A 21,604-nucleotide genomic window follows, 5' to 3' on the forward strand; every position below is an offset into this window, starting at 1 on the left:
CTGTTCAGCCTCCCACAAGGACAAATTACTAAAACTCAAGAAAAAACAGGTAATCATTTAGTCTTGTATGTGTTAAATTGAATTCATGGTTTAAAACCTTCCCACAAAGAAATCTTAGACTCAGATAGTTTTCCTGGCAAATCTACCTGATAATATCAGTTCTACAGTCTGTTCCTGAAAATAGAAGATTCCATTCCCAAACTCATTGCAGAAGGTCAGGGATCATTGGGGAAGGGAGATCTTACACACAGCGTTAAGGACTTCAGATTTTCCTAAGGTCCCTACCAAAATTCTCAGTGCAGAACTTGTCAACAGAATGTATTAGCAAATTGAATGTATCAGGGGGTTTACCCTGGGAAGGCAAGGCTAGTTCAACATAATTCCCTGTATTAACAGACTAAAGAAGAAAAAGCCACACGATCATCTCCATAGATACAGAAAAAACAATGACAAAATTCAATATCCATTCATAATAAAAACTCTCAGCAAATTAGGGATAGAGAGGAATTTTGTTAACTTGATGAAGGGAAACCACATAAAAACCTATGGCAAGTATCAAACTTCATAGTCAAAGACTGATTTGTTTTTCCCCAAGATTACAAAGAAGGCAAGAATGCCAGTGCTATCTGCTCTCTTTTTCTCTCCTTTTCAATATTTGTACCAGAAGTTCTGGGCACTGCAGTAAGGCCAGAAAATGTATAGGCCTACAGATTGAAAAGAAAAAATTCACAGATGACATGATTGTTGAAGTAGAAAATACCATGGAATGTAGAAAAAAATCTGGAACTGATGGTGAGTTTAGCAAGATCACAAGATACAAGGTAACATCCAAAAATCAATTCTATTTCTGTATACTGGCAATGAACCATTTGAAACAAAGATTTTAAAAACAGTTCCGTTGGGGCGCCAGTCTGGTCCAGTCAGTGGAGCATGCAACTCTTAATCTCAGAGTTGTGAGTTTGAGACCCACCTTGGGTGTTAAGATTACTTAGGAATAAAATCTTTTATTAAAAAAAGTAAATAAGGGGCGCCTGGGTGGCTCAGCGGGTTAAGCCTCTGCTTTTGGCACAGGTCATGATCCCAGGGTCCTGGGATCAAGCCCCACATCGGGCTCTCTGTTCAGCGGGGAGCCTGCTTCCTCTCTTTCTCTCTGTCTGCCTCTCTGTCTACTTGTGATCTCTGTCTGTCAAATAAATAAATAAAATCTTAAAAAACAAAAGTAAGTTAAAAAATCAAGAATGAAAATAAAAACAGTACTATTTACGAATACCACTGCAACAAACGTGTAAATGAAACAAAATATTTGCAGAATTGTTATGCTGGAAACTAAAACACTAAAGAAAGAAGTAAAAATTATCTAAATACACTTGATCCTTGAACAGTGTGGAGGGTTTGGTGTACTGACCGCCGTGCAGTGGAGAATCTGCACAGAACTTTTGACTTCTCAGAAACTTAACTACTAACAGCTTACAGTTGACAAGAAGCTTTACCAAGGACATACACAGTTGATTTACATGTATGTGGTTTATTAAATATATTAGAATAGATGAGAAGAAAGAAAATGTTATTAAGAAAAACCCAAGGAAGAAAAAATACATTTACAGTCCTCATACATATTTATTGGGAAAAAAAATCCACCTATAAGTGGACCTGTGCAATTCAAACCCATGTTGTTCAAGCTCAACTGTAAATGGATTCATAGGTTGGAAGACGAGCCACCGCCCCCAAAATTGATCTGTGGATTCAATTCAATCCCAGCAGGAATTTTGTTGATCTCAAGAGTGTGATGTGAAAATTTGTGTGGAGATAGAAAGGAATCAGAATAGCTAAAACAATCTTGAAAAAGGGAAGAAGTTGGAGGATGCAGACTGAGCTGATTGTAAGGCTGACTGCAATCTCTGGTCATCCAGGCAGAGTGGTGCTGGTCAAAGACAAGACACAGAAATGGAAGAGCACATGACAAGTTCAGAAGTAAACTCACGCAAGTATAGTTACTGAATTTTTGACAAAGGTACAAGGCAGTTCAGTGGAGAAATGTTTGGCTTTTTGATAAATGGTGCTGCAACAAGTAGACAGTTCTGTTTTCTGCAACGAAACTTGACTTATACCTGTCATCTTATTTCACTCAAAATTTAATCACAAGGGTGCCTGGGTGGTTCAGTGGGTTAAGCCGCTGCCTTCGGCTCAGGTCATGATCTCAGGGTCCTGGGATCGAGTCCCGCCGCATCGGGCTCTCTGCTCAGCAGGGAGCCTTCTTCCCTCTCTCTGCCTGCCTCTCTGTCTACTTGTGATCTCTCTCTGTCAAATAAATAAATAAAATCTTAAAAAAAAATTTAATCACAAATCATTCATAGAACCTAAATGGAAAACTACACAACTTTTAGAGGAAAAGAGGAATGAAATCTTTGTGACCTTGAATTAGGCTAACATTTCCTAGTAAAACTCCAGATGCAAAATTTATAAAGCAAAAAATGAATAAATGGAAATACATTAAAATTAAAAACCTGTTCTGTGAAGGAAATTAAGAAAATAAAAAGCCACAAACAGGGAAAAAATAAGTGAAAAATTACATATCTGAAAAAGGCCTTGTATCCTGATTATATAAAGAGTCCTCAGGGCGCCTGGGTGGCTCAGTGGGTTGGGCCGCTGCCTTCGGCTCAGGTCATGATCTCAGGGTCCTGGGATCGAGTCCTGCATCGGGCTCCCTGCTCAGCAGGGAGCCTGCTTCCTCCTCTCTCTCTCTCTGCCTGCCTCTCTGCCTACTTGTGACCTCTCTCTGTCAAATAAATAAATAAAATCTTTAAAAAAAAAAAAAAAGAGTCCTCAGAACTCATCAAGGAAAAAAGTCAACCATAGGGGCCTGGGTGGCTCAGTCAGTTAAGCGTCGGCCTTCAACTCAGATGATGATCTTGGGGTCCTGGGTTTGAGCCCCAAGTCCCCGCTCAGTGGAGAGTCTACTTCTCCTATTGTCCCTGCCTCTCCCTGGGCTTGTGTTCTCCTGCTCACTCTCAATAAGTGAAATCTTTAAAAAAAAAAAAAAAAAAGGCAAGACATTTGAAAATACATTACCCCCAGAGGAGATATACAAGTGACAGATCAGCATGTGAAGAGAGATGTTCAGCATCAGCAGTTGTTAGGGAAGTATAAATAGAACCACAAGATACTATGACCTACCTACGCAAATGGCTATAGAAAAGAAAAACACCGAAACACACAGAAAACATGACATCACATGCAGGGGAGGATGCAGAGTGACTGCGACTCCTGTGTTTTCCTTGTAGGTGCAGAATGCTACAGCTACTATGGAAAAGTTTGGTCATCTCTTACTGAATTACATACTTCCCATATAACCTACCAGTCTCACTGCCTGGTATTTACCCAAAATAAACATCTAGGTTCACACAGAAATTGTACATAAATGCTTATGTCAACTTTGTTTAAACACAATGACAAAAACAACCTAGAAACAAAATGTCCCTCGGATGGACAAACTGTGGTCCGCGCATGTGAGGTGGCAGTCCTCATGGCGGGAAGCAGAGCAGGTGACCCCACACGGAAGAAACTGGACCCCAAAGACTGCATACTGTGCGATTCCATTTGTGTGACATCCTGGAAAAGGCAAAACTGAGGGTATTTTGCTAGGACTTAAGGGGATATTTCTACAACACTGCGGTAGGACAGGGAATCTGTGGGGGAGACAGCACCGTTCTGTACCTCGATTAAGGTGATTATATGACTCTATACATGAGGCATGTCCATGGAATTATATACCAGAAGTGAGTTTTAGTGTATGTAAATTCAGAATTTAAAAACATGAAGGCAGTAAACACTCAAAACTCTTTCTTTCCTAATTACTTGACATTTGACCATTGTGATCTGTGCTCTTGAGATTATAGGTGGCCCTCGAAAAGTGGGTTTGAACTGCGGGGGTCCACTGTGTTTTTTTTTTTAATTACATACATAATACTGTATATTTATTTTCTCTTGTGTCTTTCTTAATGTTTTATCTAGTTTATTGTAATATGGTGTATTATTCATTTAACACACAGGGGCGGCTCAGTGGGTTAAACATCCAGCTCTTGGTTTCAGCTCAGGTCATGATCTCAGAGTTGTAGGATAGAGGATGGAGCCCCGTGTCAGGCTCTGCGCTCAGCAAGAAGTCTGCTTAAGTTTCACTCCTCCTTCCCCCACTGCCCCGTTACCCGACTCGTGTTCTCTCTCAAATAAAATCTAAAAAAAAAAAAACCCAAAACCCTGTAACACAAAGTATGTGTTCCTCAGCTATGGTATTGGTAAATCTTCAATCAACAGTAGGCTATTAGTAGTTAATTTGGGGGGGTTCAAAATTTATATGGGGACATTTGGCTGCACTGGGGGCCATTCCCCATTGCCTGAGTCATTCAGGAGTTAGAGGTACTTACATCTATCTGTCTGTCCTATCCAGGTGGTGGAAACTATGTAACACTGTACCCCAGCGCTTCTCTTCCCAGCTCCAACAGGACAACACATTGGTGGCTGGAAATCTGATGTGGGAGTTCTGACGCCATGAGCTCAGGAAATGCTACAAATCCAGGCTTGATTTATTGTTGTGTTGATTGTCTAGTCTTAAAGTGAGGAAGAAATGTTAATACTGCCTATTAAACTTGAAAGTGGGTCGTCTATAGATAGCCCATAAAAATGGATGTCTCGGGGCGCCTGGGTGGCTCAGTGGGTTAAGCCGCTGCCTTTGGCTCAGGTCATGATCTCAGGGTCCTGGGATCGAGTCCCGCATCGGGCTCTCTGCTCAGCAGGGAGCCTGCTTCCCTCTCTCTCCCTCTGCCTGCCTCTCCATCTACTTGTGATTTCTCTCTGTCAAATAAATAAATAAAACCTTTAAAAAAAAAATGGATGTCTCACAGTATTTGACAGGTATTATCTGAGTGAGCAAAGAAGTCACTCGTGGATGAACAAGTGCGATTCTAAGATGTTATAGTTGCTTCACTTCCATCTTACTCCTTAAGGTCAACAAAGTAACAACCAACTTTGATGTCAGAACTAGACTCATTTGTCAGTTGCAACCATAGGTTGGCTATGGATGCAGTTTCAACAAAAATCAGTGAAAGCCTTTTGTGAGAATCACTTGGCTGTTGGGAATTTATGGGAAAGGCTACTGCATACTTGGTTAATTGTGAATTATGTGCTGCAAATTCTTGCGGGAGTGAAACATGTACTAAATGTCTGTACACGTATGCAGCCCCTCCCCTCTGCCCCAGGAAGCTGGTTGGCCAGCACCTGGCAGCATACTAGAGCTGGGAACCATTGTAGACAGGGAGGACAGAAGGACCAAGGTGTGTGGCCTGGTTGCTTCAACATGAGAAGTCAAGAGGAGGAGCTGGGAGAGGAGATGAAGGACAGGGGTCAGGGGTCAGGGATGGGTGTGGGAGACCGGGGGAACAGAGTGGCCCCGGCACCATGTGCTACTAAAGGGGAGGAATGGGCAGAATGGTGTGCGCTGTGGAGAAGGGTGGGCAGTGGGCCTGGAGGCTCATCTGAGTTCTGGTAAGGGGGTTGGAGACAGGACTCAAGGAAAGCTCTTTGTATTGTCGTTGGTTTTAAACTTTGGAATCTAGGTGAATGTGTTTTGTCTGCTGCTGAGAAAGATGGGAGGAAGAAGGAGAACCTGGGATGCAGGAACTAGAAGGGAGCATTGGGTACAGCCCTTGAGTAGGCTGGGGGCCTGGAGTGGGATGTGGCCGCTGTGAGGATTCAGGCTGCAGAGGTGAGGTGGGGTCTTTGAGGTGTTTGGGGACCTTGGGGGGCACTGCTGGGAAGGAGGAGGGCAGCTGCTGCCAGTGAGCAGAGGGGAGGCAGGCTCTGCCAGGCCTCCCCTGAGGGAAGTGACACTGAGGGTCATATCTGCCTTGTCTGAGAAGCAAGAAGCCTCAGGATGCTGAGGGCAAACCACTTTTGTGGCAAAGGAGCGAATACCCGCAAGGACAGGGTGGCATAGGTCTCCCTGGTGCTCAGCCCGGGCTGCGTAGCTCGAGACCACGGTCTCTGATGAGGATGTGATTTCGGGATTTCTGGGCAGGGCCTCTCTCTAGTGCCTCCTCACTTGCCCGCTCTGTGCCTTCCAGTATCTTCTGCTAGATTGGTTTACCTCAATGAACGATTCGACAACTGTTTCTCAAGCATGTGCCAAGCCCTTTGCTGGGCAGTAGGGTGAACGAGACCACCAATGTCTGTTCCCCAGCAGGACACAGGGCGGCCCCCTGGAAGGCCAGCACCCCAACAGTGCAGGTAGAGGCAGAGAGGGCCAGGCAGAGTCCCCGGGGCAGGAGGGAGACCGTGGGCCAATGCTTCCCACTGTGGTGCAGGGGTGACACACGTGAACATTTATCAGAATGTTACGTGACTGTGTACTGGAATAGAAGTAGCACAGGAACAGGATTCCGGATATTGCTTCGGAGGTGGATTAAATGAGTTCATCTTTTTAAGTAACAGTATTAACGCTGGGACGATGATATGGCCAAGGATGATCCAGAGCCAGGAAAAGCGCTGGGTTGTCCCAGGAACCACCGCCAGGAGGCAGTTTGGGCACAGAGGGCAGGGTCACAGTGCCAGGCCCTGCATACCCACTGGCCTGCAGGAGAGGTGGGAGGTCCCAGAGATTTGACTGGCAGAGGTATTTCCAGAAGATCCTTTTCTACTAGGTGAGGATGGCTAATGGATGCTGGGGGCTGAGGTAGGCCAATTTCGGCAGCTTTGCAGCAGTCAGTCCAGGTGAGGGCTGGGCCCTTGGTCTGTGCAGGAGAGGAGTGGACAGACTGAGGGGGAAATGGGGATGGGAATGGGGACTGCCAGGGGTAGGCTGTAAGAAGCCAGCAGGTCAGGTGATGAAACAACTGAGGCAGATGTGGATCGGAGCTCAGGGTGGAAGAGAGTTGTGGAGTGAGGCCAGCTGATTGCAAACGGAAGCCATGGGAATGGCCCAAGAGTCCATGTGTATCTTGAGTTCACCAGGAGAGAGACTGAGCCACGGAGGCTAGTGCCTCATGGGCTCAGCGATGTCCTGGGGCTGCTGCTCACTCCGTGCCTGGGGCCTTGGAAAGTCAGCGAGGAACAGAAGATTCTCACCCACATGGATGCATACACTGTGGAGAGAGGGCAGGGTACTATCAGGGAGGGGTTTCGGGTTAGAGAACTTTCGGCAGGATACCTGGAGGCCCAGGGAGCTATCTGGGGAGGGTGCCCTGCAGGCAGGCAGCAGGCGCACAAGTGCAGAGGCCCAATGACAGAGACTGGGGAGTAAAGGCCAGATGGGCAAGAGACCAGACCATCACCGAGGACTTTTACTGGGAGATAGAAGCCTCTGTTAGGGATTGAGCTAAGAGAACGACACTATCAGACCTGTTTATCGGGGTTCCTATGACTGTCGTGGGTAGTGGAGTGAGGGAACAGGATGACCGGGGGAGCCTGGTGGGAAGGTCACTGCAGTGGCCGGGATGCACAGGACTGTGGGAGCCCCCCCCCACCGGCCATGACATTTACCCCATGTGCTGTCCCTTTTCACAGTGCGCTGGGAGTGAGGGGGCGGGGGTTGATGGGACCGACAAAGTACAGCAGAAGTGATTTATCACTTATTCTAAGATCAGGGTGGGGTTTTTTTGTTTTGTGTTTAAAAACCCTGTAGCTTCCATCTGCTTGCTGTTATTTTTTTTCCAGCTGCCAATTTCTCTGGATCATTCCTTCTGGGGGAAGCCAGCTACCATGTTGTGAGCGGCTCTATGGAAAGGCCCACGTAGGATGGAGCCAAGGCCTTCTGCCAGCAGCCACGTGAAGGAGCTCAGAAGCAGATCCCCCAGCCCATCAAGGCCTCAGACACTGCAGTCCCATGAGTCCCCAAGTCAGAGCTTACCACTGAGCTGCTCCTGGATTCTTATCTTTAGAAACTGAGGTAGTAAGTGTTTGTTGCTTTAGCTGCTAAGTTTTGGGGCAATCTGTTACATAGAAATAAATTAACAGCTTAGGCCAGGTAATAGTAAGCAGAAGCGGTTGAGTTACTAGTAGTTGGACCCGCCTACATTTTGAAGAAATTGGACAGCTCAAGTTTGAGATGCTGATTAAGACATCCAAGTGGATAATTCAGGAGGCAGAGTAGTCAAGTTCTGAGAGCATTCAGCATTTGGACGGTATTTAAAGCCAGGATTCTGCTTAAAATCCAAAGAAAGGGCAGAGCTAGAGAGGAAGTAGCCCAGCTACTGAGCCCTGGGACCACACAACTAGGAAGAGGAGAAGGGGCACATGGTAAGGAAGACCGGAGCCCAGTCAGGTGTTCCAAGAGTCCCGTGAGGGGCTTCAGGCAGAAGGCTGGGGTGGTGGGGAGGAGAGGTAGTGGGGAAGGAGTGTTCCCCTGGCCACTTGTACGGTGAGATGGAGGAGACAAGGAGGCATGCTACTTAGTGGTAGGATGGACAGCAGCGGAATGGCCAGGACACAGCTGACCAAATTGGAAGGAGGAAGAAAACACAAGCACCATATTGGTCTCTTTGGGGCCCTGTGCTTCAGGAGGGTATGTGTGCCCAGGAAGGACATGAGGTTGAAGGGGGACTTTTATATTTAGGGCAGCAATTAGCACAGTTGTAAGTTGGTAGGACAATTCAGAACAGAGTGGGAGACACCCACAGAGTTATCATGAATGCCTCCAAGGTTCTGACCTGCACTTGAAGCTCCAACATCGGAGTTCCTGAGGAGGGTGAGGCCCTCCCTGGATTGGGAGGGGAAGCTGGCACGTAAGTGTCAAAGCCCTGACAGCTGTCAGCTTAGAGCCACAGATAGTGTTTCTGGCTGGGCAACACTGTCCCCAGGGCAGAGGGACACCACGAGGGACCAGGGCACCACAGATGCTCTGGGCAAATCCAAGAGATGTTTAATGTAAAACCCGACCCACTAGAAGGCAAAGAAAATCACCTTGGCCTCTCAGACTTGGTTTCATAGTGGACTTTACTGGGAAAAGTTAGTGTAAAAAACATTTAAATTCATAAAATTTAAATAAGACAGCAAAATTATACCTTTTAGCTATAGTAATCGCTATAGTAATCACAAATAAGGTAAAGTCTAAATTATTGCCTAAGCAAACACTATTTTTTGTCAGGCTTCTGTTGCAAAGCCCAAGGTAGGAAACACTGCAATTATTAGAAGTGAGCCCAATGATATAAATTTGCATTTGAAGCTGAGGAACGGGAAAAAAAGCATGTTCTGATTGGGGCATCACAACATTCTAGTCTGTAAAAAGCAACTTTATTAATGTCCTGCAGCAGAGTACATTAGTAATTGTAACCAGGCATTAAAATTCTCATTTCATGTCATAAAGAGAGTAATCAGTTTTCTTCATGATGCATTATGTTCTATTGAGCTTCGTGTGGTCTGTCCCCCCAAAACCTTTCTGGGAATGCTCCTTCTCCAGGCACAGCTTCCTAAGATGCCCCAGGTAGCTTACTTGGGAACATCTTTGGTCATGTGACACCAGCCAAACCTCCAGAACCCAGCACTGGTGGAAGCCACCTCCCTAGCCAAGGCGGATTCTGATCCCCGTATCTCAACCCCTAATGACACACTGAGAACTCGGTCAAGAGTATCACTAACAAGTTAATGTGGGTTTCTCTTTGGTTATGGAATTATTTTTATTTCAACTTATAAAAAATATAGCTAGAAATGTGCTCCTGAATTCCAACAGTATTTCTGACCAATTTAAACACAAGTATGTCCTTGTCAAATTCACCACCTGGACAGGTTTAAAATCTGCCTATTTCCCTGTGGAATCTAATATCAGTGTTCTATTTAGCAGATATATTTGAGTGAAGAGCAGTGACTGATCTTTAGAAGCCCCAAGGGGTGGGGGCAGCTGGCAAGGTGGCCCTAGATGCTGTCCATGGCTTTGAACTCGCTTAGGGCCTGCACAGGGTTCACGTGCTTCTTCTGAGATGCCCGTTTAATCTTGGTCTGGGTTTCATCCTGCTTCTCTCTCTTCACCAAGGGCTTTTTCTCAGGTGCCTTCATCTTCCACGACACAGCCGGGAGGTTGAGGGAAGCCATACCCTGAGACTTCTGATATTTGGTAGAGGCCACGTAGGATGCCTTCACTGTCTGCACCACCGCATTCATCAAGTTCTTGGCGGCCTGGATCAGGGACATGGCACTGTCCACCTGAGAGGCACAGACAGGGTGGTGAGTATCACAGGCCTGACCTCCACCCCATGTACACTAGGGATCTGGGCAGTAGCCACATTCCTGGTTTGCTCTCCCAGTGGCTACTGCCCTGATCCAAGAAAGCTTAACATGCCTGTTTCACATACTTAGAAGTCAAGGGAGTAGTATCAAAACCACAAGGCACCATCACCTTGCCTTTCCCCACCCCTTCCCAAATCTTTATTCAGACTCAAAACCCAGAGAAAGATCAGTCTGAGTGACTGCGCAGCTATAACCAGCAGTGACAAGGAGGCTTCCTAGACAGAAACCCACTGCTTTCAGCCATGACCTAGGGACCATCGGTATATCCCACATACCACGGAGTCTTTCAAAGGAAAAGCCCTGAGATAAGCAGAAGCTACAGGGAATCCAACAGGCCAAGCAAGAACTCCTCTCCCCCCGGCCCAATGTGATGAGGGGTTCAGAACCGTAGCAGAGGGAGAGATACTGCTTGAATACTCTGTGAAGAAGGGTGGAGGAGGTCTGAGAAAGCCTGGCTAGGTTATCTTTGTAATTTTGGAACAGGTTCAATTTCTCTCTAGGGGGGAGAACAAGAAAGATAAAAATACTTTTTCCCACAGAGAGACCAGCCAGGAATTGGCTCCCAGCTGTCACCAGGCACTGTGGTTCATCAGAGTGCCTGACATGCAGCCCATGGTCACCAAGGACTGAGAAGAAACCAATGGTTTTTCCACAGTGCACTTTCCTGGTTTCAGGGCATGTAAGAAGTATATGTGGTCAAGAGGCTACTTTCATTTTGGAGAATCACTTTTCGTGGATATAACTTACCCCAGAGACGACAAGCTCCCCTCCTAGATTCTGCACCTCAGCCTTGACTTTGCTGCAGATGTTGAGCTGGTGGCAGTAGAGCGCGATCCGCTGTAGGTAGGCCAGCAGGTCCTGCTTGCAGGCTGAGTCTGGACACTGATGGGGGAGCAGTAGGTTTAGCATCCCAACCCAGGCCTGGCCCCAACACAGCCCCCACCAACACCAGGCTCAGCTGGATACAGCTCAGTGTGCCGTGAAGGGCAGGGGAGGGGAGTTACCAGTTAGTGGGGGACTCCGGTCCTAGGCTCACTCTGCTGGGGCCCACGTCCCTCAAAGGGAGAAAAGGCCTCAGCAAGAGCCTGGTTGTGAGAAAAGGGAGAGAATGCTTTGAGCTACATAATAACCACCCAAGTGCTCTTCTGTGATGCACACTGTAAACACCTGATAAAAAGGAGATATTAACTTTCGGCAAAGATGGGGAATGAGTGAGTAACCTGATGCAAGGGAAAGAACACCTGAGGTCTTGACCAGCTTCAGGGAAACCCAAGGGCAGCCCATTTCCCATCCTGTTGCCAAAGCTGAGGATGGCTTAGGAAGCTTCCCCCCAGCAACAAAATAGAGCACTTCTCTCAAGTGTTTAAAGCAAACCCTTCCCTCCGGTGAGGCTGGAGTGTACTGAGAGGTGGTCTCAACAGAGGCCTGGAAAGCACACTGGGGCTCCCGAATGTTGTGCGAGGAAGCTAGTGAAGAACTGTGGACCCCATCTGGTCTGCCCATTAGGACTGTGCTGATGGCCATGTCCCACATGGAGGGGAGGGCAGGACCAGTGAGGAGAGGCTACCACTCGCTGAGCCTGGGCTGCGGAGGCCTGGACTGAGCTGTGGTTGCAGAGAGGAAAAGACTGGGTGTGGCCAGCAGATATACCAGGGCCTAGTCCTAGATTGCAAAGAGGGGAGTCAAGAAGAACCTCTGCATCTCTGGCTTGAGTGGTGAGGAAACATGGCCACTTGTTCTGCAGCTTGGATCCTTCTGGCAAGGAGGGGACTGCAGGGCTGGACCTGCAGACAGAAACTCTAATGGGCAACAGGGGCTCTGAGAATAAACTTAGAGCATCAAGGGAGATGTAGTGTAAACTTGGAGGAGGAACCACATTTGTTGATACATGCATATGGAAGCAAAGGGATGAAGACTGGGTGCTTGAGAACACATGGTACAGGGGACAGACACATCTGTCCCCAGCGGAGCCCATCAGCTTTCCAAAGCACTACCATGGGGCATCTAATTCTTAGACGAAATACCCCCATGAGCTGCCCAGTTTCAGTATGGGAAGCCCCCAGAGGCAGCTCCCAGCTGGATCTGAGGCAAGGAGGAGAGAACAAGCAGCAGCCCACAGTAGCGGCTGCCAAGCCACCACCACGGCAGACGGCAGGATACACACACCTGCTCTAGAGAGGTGCTCTCATGCACACTGTGCCTGGATCCTAAGACTTGTCAAAGGAAAGGAGGAATTCAGAAATCCTTACTAATCTCTGCTGCTATTAATCAGGGAGGTTGACAAGTTAAGCACAATGTCAGAGATAAGAAGAGTGTTGTGTCCCCAGAAAAACATTACTGTCACCACCTTGGAATGGTCCAGGTTGGACCATAAAAAACCCAGAGCAAGCCTCTCACTCACATGGTCTGCAATGGTCCGGCCGAGCTTGTCCATCCTGGATCCAGCCTCCGCAATTTTCTTGGCAGCACTGATCACGTCTGATGTGTTTTTGAGAGGCCCTTTACCTCTGACGAGAGAGAACAGGCATTGTCATATGTAACTGGAGATGGACAGAAAAAGGAAAGGTCTGCAAAGCAGCACAGGGTCACCTCTGTGCACATGGTGGGGGTGGGGGCGGCTCACCGGGTGAAGTCTGTCATCTCCATCATAATCATGCACATCTGCTTGGCCAGCACGATGATGTCATTACCACTGTCATCCCACTTGGACACTTCGGCATCCAACTTGCTCTTTTCTTCCTGGAAGCTGGCCACCTGTTCTGCAATCTTTGCTTTTTGCTCCTGGGGAAGCTGAGCCATGATCGCCTGGAATCAGAAGCATAGAAAGCTCTTACAGAAAGAGAAGATGAAGTTCTCACAGTGCATTAGCCCAGAGTATTTCTACCACGCAATCTATGACACAGGTAAGATAACGCTTTAATAGATTTCATTTTTCCTAAAGGTCCATTTCTTCTCATTTGGAGCAGAAGTTTATAGCAGCCTGAATTTCCGACCCACTTTCAAGAACAAGTTTTTGTGTGGAGAAAACACACTGCAAGGGGCAGAAACCTAACATGGAAGCTTCCAGATCACATTTGTACAGGAACAGAAGCTGCTTAATTTTTTGGTAAGTTCATCCTCTGCCTGCTGCCGTGGGGAGAGGACATACGAGAAGGGAATGATGCATGGAGCCCTCTCCCTGGTGGGCCCTGCCTGGGTACTTCCCATGGCTTCTACTTTTAGCTATGTGACATGGCACTGAAACTGGAGGCCTGGTGCCCACCTCAAGGCCCACGGACACCAAGACTAGAGCTGCTCCCCACTCAGCTTCCCCAAGTGCTCACGATGGAGTGGGGCCCAAAAGCAAGGATGCATTTGTTGTTCAAAATGATTTCTACGGAGTGCAAAAAGACTCCACAGAAATATTTCTTGGCATGCTCCCAAAAACATAAATGCTATTGATTGAAAATTTAATGACTCAAATGAATGCAATGGCTCTGAATGATTTTCTTGAATGTACCACTGTTGGTTTTTTTTTGGTAAACCATGAATAATTAAATAGTTCATACCCATGATATCATTGAGATGGGCAAAGACAGCAATCTTTTTCGAATTTCACAATCCTTTTAACAAACATTGCATTGACTGGATGCTAGGGCGCTTCTGATGCAGCGCTCTGTCATCAACCAAAGCCCCAGGGCACAGCTGAGGCAGAGGGCTTATTCCTGCCCTGCTCCCAACCAAGGAGGCATTCTAAAGGAACATACAACAGGCTAGCATGTGCCACAATTGAGGTTCACCTCAGTCCTGCTGCCAGAGAGAGAATGGGAAAATGGTATTCTCCATACTGAGTGTTTTCCTAGAAAATAAAAAGCCAAGTTCCTAGTGGCACAGGGAGGAGCTGCAAAGTGAAGTCAAATGTGTCCCTTACCCGGGCACTTTGGCCAGCTATCAGCTGATCATCTTCTGTCTGGACGCTTGTCCTACTTCTGACATCGAAGTCCTCCGTCTCAAAGTCAGAGTCATCCAGTTCCTCGGGGGTCTACCACCAACACAGAGATCACAAGTCAGACACAACCCCAGGCCTCTGAGCCCAATGTATGAACATTCTGGATTTTCATGTGCCATGTTCCTAACAGTTCTGGGGAATTAAGTTAAAATCATTCATTATTTGTCCAAGACCCCACCTCATTAATGCCCACATTGGAAGCCCACCCAACAAACACCGGGCAAAGACACCACATCAACACTTGCCAAAGGGGCAAGGAGTTTCTTATGGGGGCTGAGGCTTCAACTTCCACTAGAGTCAACACTCTCTTTGAAATCATGTACTCCTCTAGCACCTGTATCCTAACATAAAGGTGATGATTACCCTGCATAGGAAACACACTGTATTAAAAAGAAATATTTTATCCAACATTAAGCATATTTTTATAACCTTCCCAACCTGACGGCAAAAAAAATTAATGAATTACATAATATTGGGGTTTCTCTTAGGATACTGCTTTGAGGAGTACAAATAAGCAATGTATTTTGGTAGACCCTTTTTAATTTTATCAATACAAAAAGAATATGGCAGGTAAGGCCTGAGTATGTACCAAAGGCTCTGATTACCAGTCCTAGCTCTTTAATTATGAAATAAAATTCCTATTTCACATAACCTCTCCAGCCTCTCATGATTAGCTGCTGACTTGAAACATAATGTTGTCTTCTGGAAGTTATCAGTAACAGGGCAGCAGGCGGAACAGCTGGGGTTGGCTCTTGGCCCAGCTGGCTGGCCTGTGACAGGAGGGCAGTGAGGCGAGTCCCTCATCTGTACCAGGACCTAATCCAAACCCAGCCCAAGGGCTCGCTGTGAAGCCCCCATGTGAGGATGTGTGAGGAAGCATCTGGCCCAGCCAAGACTATCTTGGGTTTGTAAACAGGCAAATGCCAAGACTGTCCCTCAGTGAGATGAGGTAGGGATGGCGTGGGGGTAGGGAGTCACACTAGGCACCAGCAAGCCACAGGGAACACCGAAATGGAAGATCCTGGAATCTCTCTGACCTGGCAACATGAAATACGACACCACCATTGGCCATTTTAAATCCTAGGGTCACAGACACCTGTGGAGGATCTTTCTCAAAGACCTGCCTGTTGGTAATACCTCTGCTTCTGTACCCCTTCAGCAGAGACCCAAGAACTGTGCTTGCCAAGAAAACCCAATGCCTCCTCCTCTTTGATTTTTGTGGAGTATCTGTGTGCCAAGTACTGTTCTGGGCCCTGGAGGTATAAAATAACTAACACACAGCAATGTCCCTGTACTTGCATATATACAAATAGGAGAAATTACAAGAAACAAAATGAGAAAGTAAATTTTATCACATAAGAAAGTGATGAGTGATAAAAAGCAGGATATGGGAGGTACCTGAGAGGGAGTGTTCTAGCACAATGGGGTCATCACCAGAACCAAGGCCCAGAGGCAGAAACTTGCCTGGGGAATTAGATGAACAAGGAAGCCATGGAAGAGAAACTCAACTCACTGCCCTCATGTCACAGGTCCACTCTGGTCAACAAGAGCCCAAAGGGAGCAGCAGGTGGTGAGGGCCTGGAAGGCCTGCAGGCTAATGTAAGGACTGGTGCCCCACACAGCCTGGGGAGGGTGCTGAGCAGTGGGTAACATGATCAGACTGAAGCTTAAAAGGATCACTTGGGTTGCTCTGTGGAGAGTGAGACTGCAGGCATCGAGGGATGAGAACAGGGAGGCAGCTGCATGAATCCAAGTGAGAGATGCTAATGGGCTAGGCTACAGTGGGGACTGTTCACATGTGCTTTGTATTATGAAGGTAGATCTGACAGGATGTGCTGACAGATCCATGTGGGACAGGAGACCAAAAGAGCAAGCAAGAGGGAATCTGAGGTTTGGGCCTGAGCAAGTAGAAGGTAGGTTGCCATCACCTAACACATAAGACCAGGTGGCACAGGGTAGGGGTAAAAGATAAGGACATGCCTGTTAGATAACGGAGTGGCAGAAAGGGGCAGGTGAGTGTGGGACTCAGGAGAGTCACCCCGGATGCTTTTCTCAAGTCTTAACCACCAAGGGAATGAGGACAGTTGGAAGGGGAAAGTCTTAGGCAGGAGCACTGGGATAGTCACAGAGAGACGGGAAAGCAGAGTACACGTGCACAGCCAGGGCAAGGAACAGACAGGATGTCCAGACCATCGCCACACCAGAGAAATAGCAGGCCACGCAGGAGGCGAGCAGGAAGGTCTGAAACCGTCCCCAGGCGCTAAGATTGGGGGGCAATGCTGGCCGGGTCTAGGACCCCAGGAGGGGCAGTTGCCTGCACTCCTCCGGGCTCAGCAGATGGTGGATTCCATGAGGACGCTACTGTGCGAGGTACCAGAAGGAAGTGAAATGGCACAAAGGAGAGTCTGTGGACTAACAAGAGATGCAAAGCTAGAAGAGGAGTGAAGCAAAGAAAGACCAGAGAGGCCGAGTGAGGGTGGCAAGGGAGGAAGATTCAAGATTGTCACAGTCCTAGAGAATGGGAGCTGTGGAAAGCGACACCTGACACTGGTAATGATAAGGAAGGAGCTGAAGGGCTGAGGTAGAGGACGAGACAGCAAGCAGCTGAGAGTTCCCGGGATTGGAAGGATTCTTGAATTGAAGCAGCAACAAAGCTCAGGTACACAGCCATTAGCAAGGACCTGCCACATGGCTGCTTCACAGGCCTCTGCCCGCCGCGCCCCAGCTCCAGGGCTCCCAGAGGCCCATGCCTCTCCCAACCAAGGACCCAAGACTGTGCCTCCTGCCAGGCCGCTGCCATACTTGTGTCCCAGCCCAGTTCCTTCACGGCCTGGCCCCGGGCACATTACCTACATTACAGTTCATTAAAACCACCAGCACCTCTGGAGATGAGGGCACCTGCCTATAGTCTGAGGGCTGGAAGAGGGGCAAGGGGAAGCTTGCCTGCTCCCAGAACCTGCTTTCCCACAACAGGACTTCAATGCATGCATTTCCTTGCATGTCTGCAGTATCTACCCACTTAAACCCCTCAAACCTCAGCCACCCACGACTCCTCTTTATCATTAAGGTTCCTTTTTATTCTATTTGTCTGTCAGTATGGAAAAGAAGTCTGGAAAAATAGGGCTGTGTTCATTACCAGTGGTTGAAGGGACTGTGAGTCCCTTCACACCACCGAGCTATGGCTGCTGGGTTTAACCTATCATTCACCCAGGCCAGGTTTCTTCTTGGCCACACGTATGCAGGGATGGAGAAAGCAAATCAATTCCTTGCCCCCAACCCCCACCATGTCCAGGGGATCAGGAGCCAGTAAGAAAAGTCAGCAGCCTACCAGGCAATCCATGAACACTTCTCTTTCCTCCTCACCCCCAGGGAGGAGCAGCAGTGGTCTTGCCCAAGTGTTTCTACACTGCATACAAAATGGGTCTAGCCTCATGCCACTGCCTTAGAAATGGCCTCTGTTTCCAGCTGACAATCTGGCTAGATTCTGCATAGTGCCAAGCTGAGAAGATAAAAAGTGGGGCAGAATCCCTGCCTACCTTGAGAGATTTGACTAGCAAACCATGTAAGTGTAAATGAAACTCCCCTGTGCCTACCAGCCCGGCAGCCCAGACCAGCCTAGCCGCTAGCTCTGCATCAAGCAGGCCCTGCAGGGCAACCATGGCTCTGCAATGAGAGTGGGGCCTGGACTAGGCTTGCAGGACACCCAGGGGGCTCTGGGAAGAGAGACGCATACTCCCTGCTCGCAGCTTCCAGACCAAGAGGTGCATCCTCAGAACAGCATGTGAGAGACGAAAAGCTAGGGGAAAGACAGCTCTGAGGGCTGGCCCAGCACCCTGCACTGTATTCGAGGGGACAGTAGTTTCTCAAAACCCCTCTGTTTATGCCACCTCAGAGGGGGCGCTGGCCTTTCCCTCATATGGTAAGAACTGCTGCGTTCTGGAGCAAGTGGCCAGGAGAAGGTGGCACGTTCAGGGAGCATCAGCAGCAGCCGCCACAGGCTCCCATCCTTCCTGTGCACACCAAGCCCCAGGAACCTCCCTGCTACTCCTTTAAGGACAGCAGCACTCTATGTGAAGGATAAGGGAGTACTCAATCAAAGAGCCTTCATTCGGTGTTTCTTCCCTCTAACTTACCAGAAACCTCCTATTTGTGGGGACTATATGCCTGCAACTAAATCCTCAAAACCAACTCATACTCGCTCTCCTTCTTGGCCCAAGTTTGGGCTCTAACTTGCAACTAAAAGTCATTTTAGACAACATAATTAAATATATCTCATTTTAACAGCTTTTAGATTCATGGTTTTAATATACTGCCACCGCATCTGGTGAGTTCCAGAATGATGCATTGCTCAAGTTTAGCAAACGATAAGAAAGAAGCTGTTAAAATGTCTAAAATGTAGTTACTCACCCTTATCATCAACACTGCTTTCCTGATGTCCCGGATGCCATCGTACACCAGGCGGGAGGCATCGATAAACTCGTTCTCATCCATGGGCTGGGCGGGGTCTGAGCTGAGGGCTTCCACCGCTGCCTCCACTTGCTCCGTAAAACGTGGCATGACTGTGGAGAAAGAGGTGAGGAAGATCCTGCTGGCCCGGCAGACAGCACCATTCTACCAGCCCTCCCTTAATCCCTCAGTGACACAGGAGGCGGTGAGGTATGTGATGAAGAGCCTCTGCCTCTACCTTTGTGAGCAATATTTATAGTGGAAATAAATTAAACACTGTATTTTACCAAGACTCAAATCATCTTTGTCTCTGACCAGATTCTGCAATACTAGGTTTGGATGGATGAGCCACTGAAGTGAGACAAAGTGGAGGCCTTGCTTAAGAACAGGACCACCGCCCACCCTTAATTTAGTATTTATTCACTAACAAGACTCAACAAAGAAGTTCATCTCAAGTATGCTCAGAACTATTTCCATCATAAGCTGTGGGACTCATGGGAAAGAAAGGTGAAACACTTAACTTGGCGGATCAACTTCTCAAAGTCTAATGTTTGACCCAGACATGTCGTGGGCAGATCCGCGCTGTGCCCTGATCTCGCCCTTCCTCACTACAGGGTCTGGACTCACAGAGCGGCCCAGCCTACCCAGGCCATCTGTGTGGGGGAAGCACAGTAAAGGGAGGGAGTCACCGAACCTGTGTTGGAGAGCAGCTTCGTGGCTTCCAGCACCTTCTCTGTGTAGACCCCTGGCTCATAGTTGTCCATCTCTGAGGTCACTACATGAATGACCCGAGCAGCCCGGCCTCGAATTGCACCAGCTGTGCGGTCCAGCCCATCCACATCTTTCTCCTGGAGAGCAATGACGCATTTGTTCACATCTTCCAAAATGTGATTTTCTGAAGAACAAACAAAAACCTGAATGAGGGAAAAGGCATTCCACTAGAAGGGCATCTATCACTCATTCAGTGCTCGTTCTGGGTCAGCTGCAGGGCCAAAGCTCAACATGTATCATTTCACTGAAGGGACCAGACTCACCACTGGATTAACTGTCCCACAGAAACTCAACCTGCAATCACCTCCAAGAATAACAGCCTTCAATTCCAGGTTTATAGGAAGAGGGAGAGATGAATCAAGATCTTTAAGGCACAACTGTTCTGTAAGCCAGGCAGAAAATTCAGATCACAGAAACCTTAATAACTTCTCTCTTCTTTTAATCTCACTGACCTTATGTCCAAAACAAAGTCTAAAATAGAAGAAAGCATTCACTAGAAGGCTCTATTCTTCCAGTCCCTTGCCCCACCCTCCAGTAGATGCCAGTGGTATTCAGACAATTTGCCAAGAAGCCAGGACAGTCCTGGGATAGAAGGTGCTGGAAAGCAAAATGAAGCCTCCTCTGGAAGTCACCAAGGGAACCTACCTGGGGCAAAACATTTAGTAATCCTTTCATAGATGGCCATGGAATTACTGTGGTATTTGCAAAAACCCTTGAATCCTGTTAAGTTGACAGGTGACTCTTACTAGTTATAGACCTGGGTTTGTAAAACCCACTGAAACTATTTTTCCTCAAAGCAAAATGCTTGACACTGGATTCTGGGAACCCCAGAGTAAGGAATCACCCTCAGTTTCATCTGTAGTAACAGCAAAGTGGAAGCAACCAAAATGTCCAAGAGCAGAGAAGGTATAAAATATGGGCACTACAGAGCCATTCAAATGGATGATGTCAATCTGAACCGGCCCACCCAGAATGGTGAAGGAAATGTTCTCACTGCCCCAGAAATGCAGAGACCACCAGCAGACAGCCCAAATGACAGGGCTGCTCAGACTCTCTGGGGTGGGTGGGAGAGTGAAAGAAAGGAAAGGCCCCATGTCCTCATTTGGCTACTGTCCTTCTGTTCAGAAAGGAGTTTTCTTTAAGACCTTTAAGAACTTGTAGAAGACAAACTCACTCGCTTAAGCCAAAAGAATACCTGGTACAACAGGTCAAAGACCAAAGGTCCTGGTTTTTCTGGAGGAGCCAGAATAATCAGGGTAAATGTTAGCTGCTTAAAAAATGTATCTGGGGGCGCCTGGGTGGCTCAGTGGTTTAGGCCTCTGCCTTCGGCTCGGGTCATGATCTCAGGGTCCTGGGATCGAGCCCCGCATCGGGCTCTCTGCTCAGCGGGGAGCTTGCTTCCTCCCCTCTCTCTGCCTGCCTCTCTGCCTACTTGTGATCTCTATCAAATAAATAAATAAAAATCTTAAAAAAAAAAATGTATCTGGTCATTTCTTTGCCAGCCCTGGCCCTCTTATGCACTGACATGTCATTATTCTGGACTGCCTCCTGATTTAATCCATTTCCAATGGCCCCTTCCCTTATAGCCTCTGCTAACATACTCAGTCAAGTTCTATGTGACAATGTCTAGAAGGGAGGTAACAGTAAGCCTGACTTCTTAAGATACTTTAAACAAGACAGTGGTCATGGTGCTATTTCCTTTCATGTCAAAGGGAACCAGAGGCAAGAGGTACTTAGTGTATCTACCAAAGAGCAGAGCACCACAGTGCCCTGCCTCTGGGCTTCAGGCTCCAGTGTAGGCCCCAAAAGAAACCAAAGCCCTCCTCTTTGTAGTTCCCAAGAGACTGCAGGCAAAATGAAGTAAGATGGAAAAAAAAAAAAAAAATCACAATAGGTAGTAGTAATGATGTAAAAGAACTAAAAAAGAAGTTTGGTAAAAACGTGTTTCCTGTAAAATTAAACACCCTGATCCTGGCTCCAGGAGTCCCACTCCTTGGTATTTATCCAAAGGAGCTGAAAACTTAGGTCCACATAAAGACCTGCACATGGATGCTTACGACAGCTTTGTTCGTAATTGTCAAAAGCTGAAAGCAACCAAGATGTCCTTCAGTGGGTGAAGGAAAAAATGAG

The 21,604-nt window shown here is 47.5% G+C and overlaps 1 protein-coding gene and 1 long non-coding RNA gene across 4 annotated transcripts in view; one reads left to right on the forward strand and one right to left on the reverse strand.

Moving 5' to 3' along the window:
- The first annotated feature begins 5,743 nt into the window (after positions 1-5,743).
- LOC309862122 lies at positions 5,744-9,569 on the forward strand. The gene is made up of 2 exons (XR_014310310.1): positions 5,744-6,692; positions 7,705-9,569. It is a non-coding gene; the product is annotated as an uncharacterized lncRNA (long non-coding RNA).
- The window catches only part of CTNNA1 (catenin alpha 1), a 316,889-nt gene continuing 304,249 nt past the window's right edge, over positions 8,965-21,604 (reverse strand). For all 3 annotated transcript variants that reach the window (XM_082725499.1, XM_082725500.1, XM_082725501.1), the window contains exons 12-18: positions 19,398-19,598; positions 18,665-18,816; positions 14,180-14,290; positions 12,893-13,074; positions 12,671-12,776; positions 11,017-11,151; positions 8,965-10,185 (exon numbers count right to left, since the gene is read on the reverse strand). In XM_082725499.1, coding sequence (XP_082581625.1) covers positions 9,898-10,185; positions 11,017-11,151; positions 12,671-12,776; positions 12,893-13,074; positions 14,180-14,290; positions 18,665-18,816; positions 19,398-19,598 — 1,175 coding nt within the window. In that variant the 3' untranslated portion in view covers positions 8,965-9,897. The remainder of the gene's footprint in view (positions 10,186-11,016; positions 11,152-12,670; positions 12,777-12,892; positions 13,075-14,179; positions 14,291-18,664; positions 18,817-19,397; positions 19,599-21,604) is intronic.

The sequence above is a fragment of the Mustela nivalis genome (genome assembly GCF_964662115.1).
Source record: "Mustela nivalis genome assembly, chromosome: 3".
NCBI lineage: Eukaryota > Metazoa > Chordata > Mammalia > Carnivora > Mustelidae > Mustela > Mustela nivalis.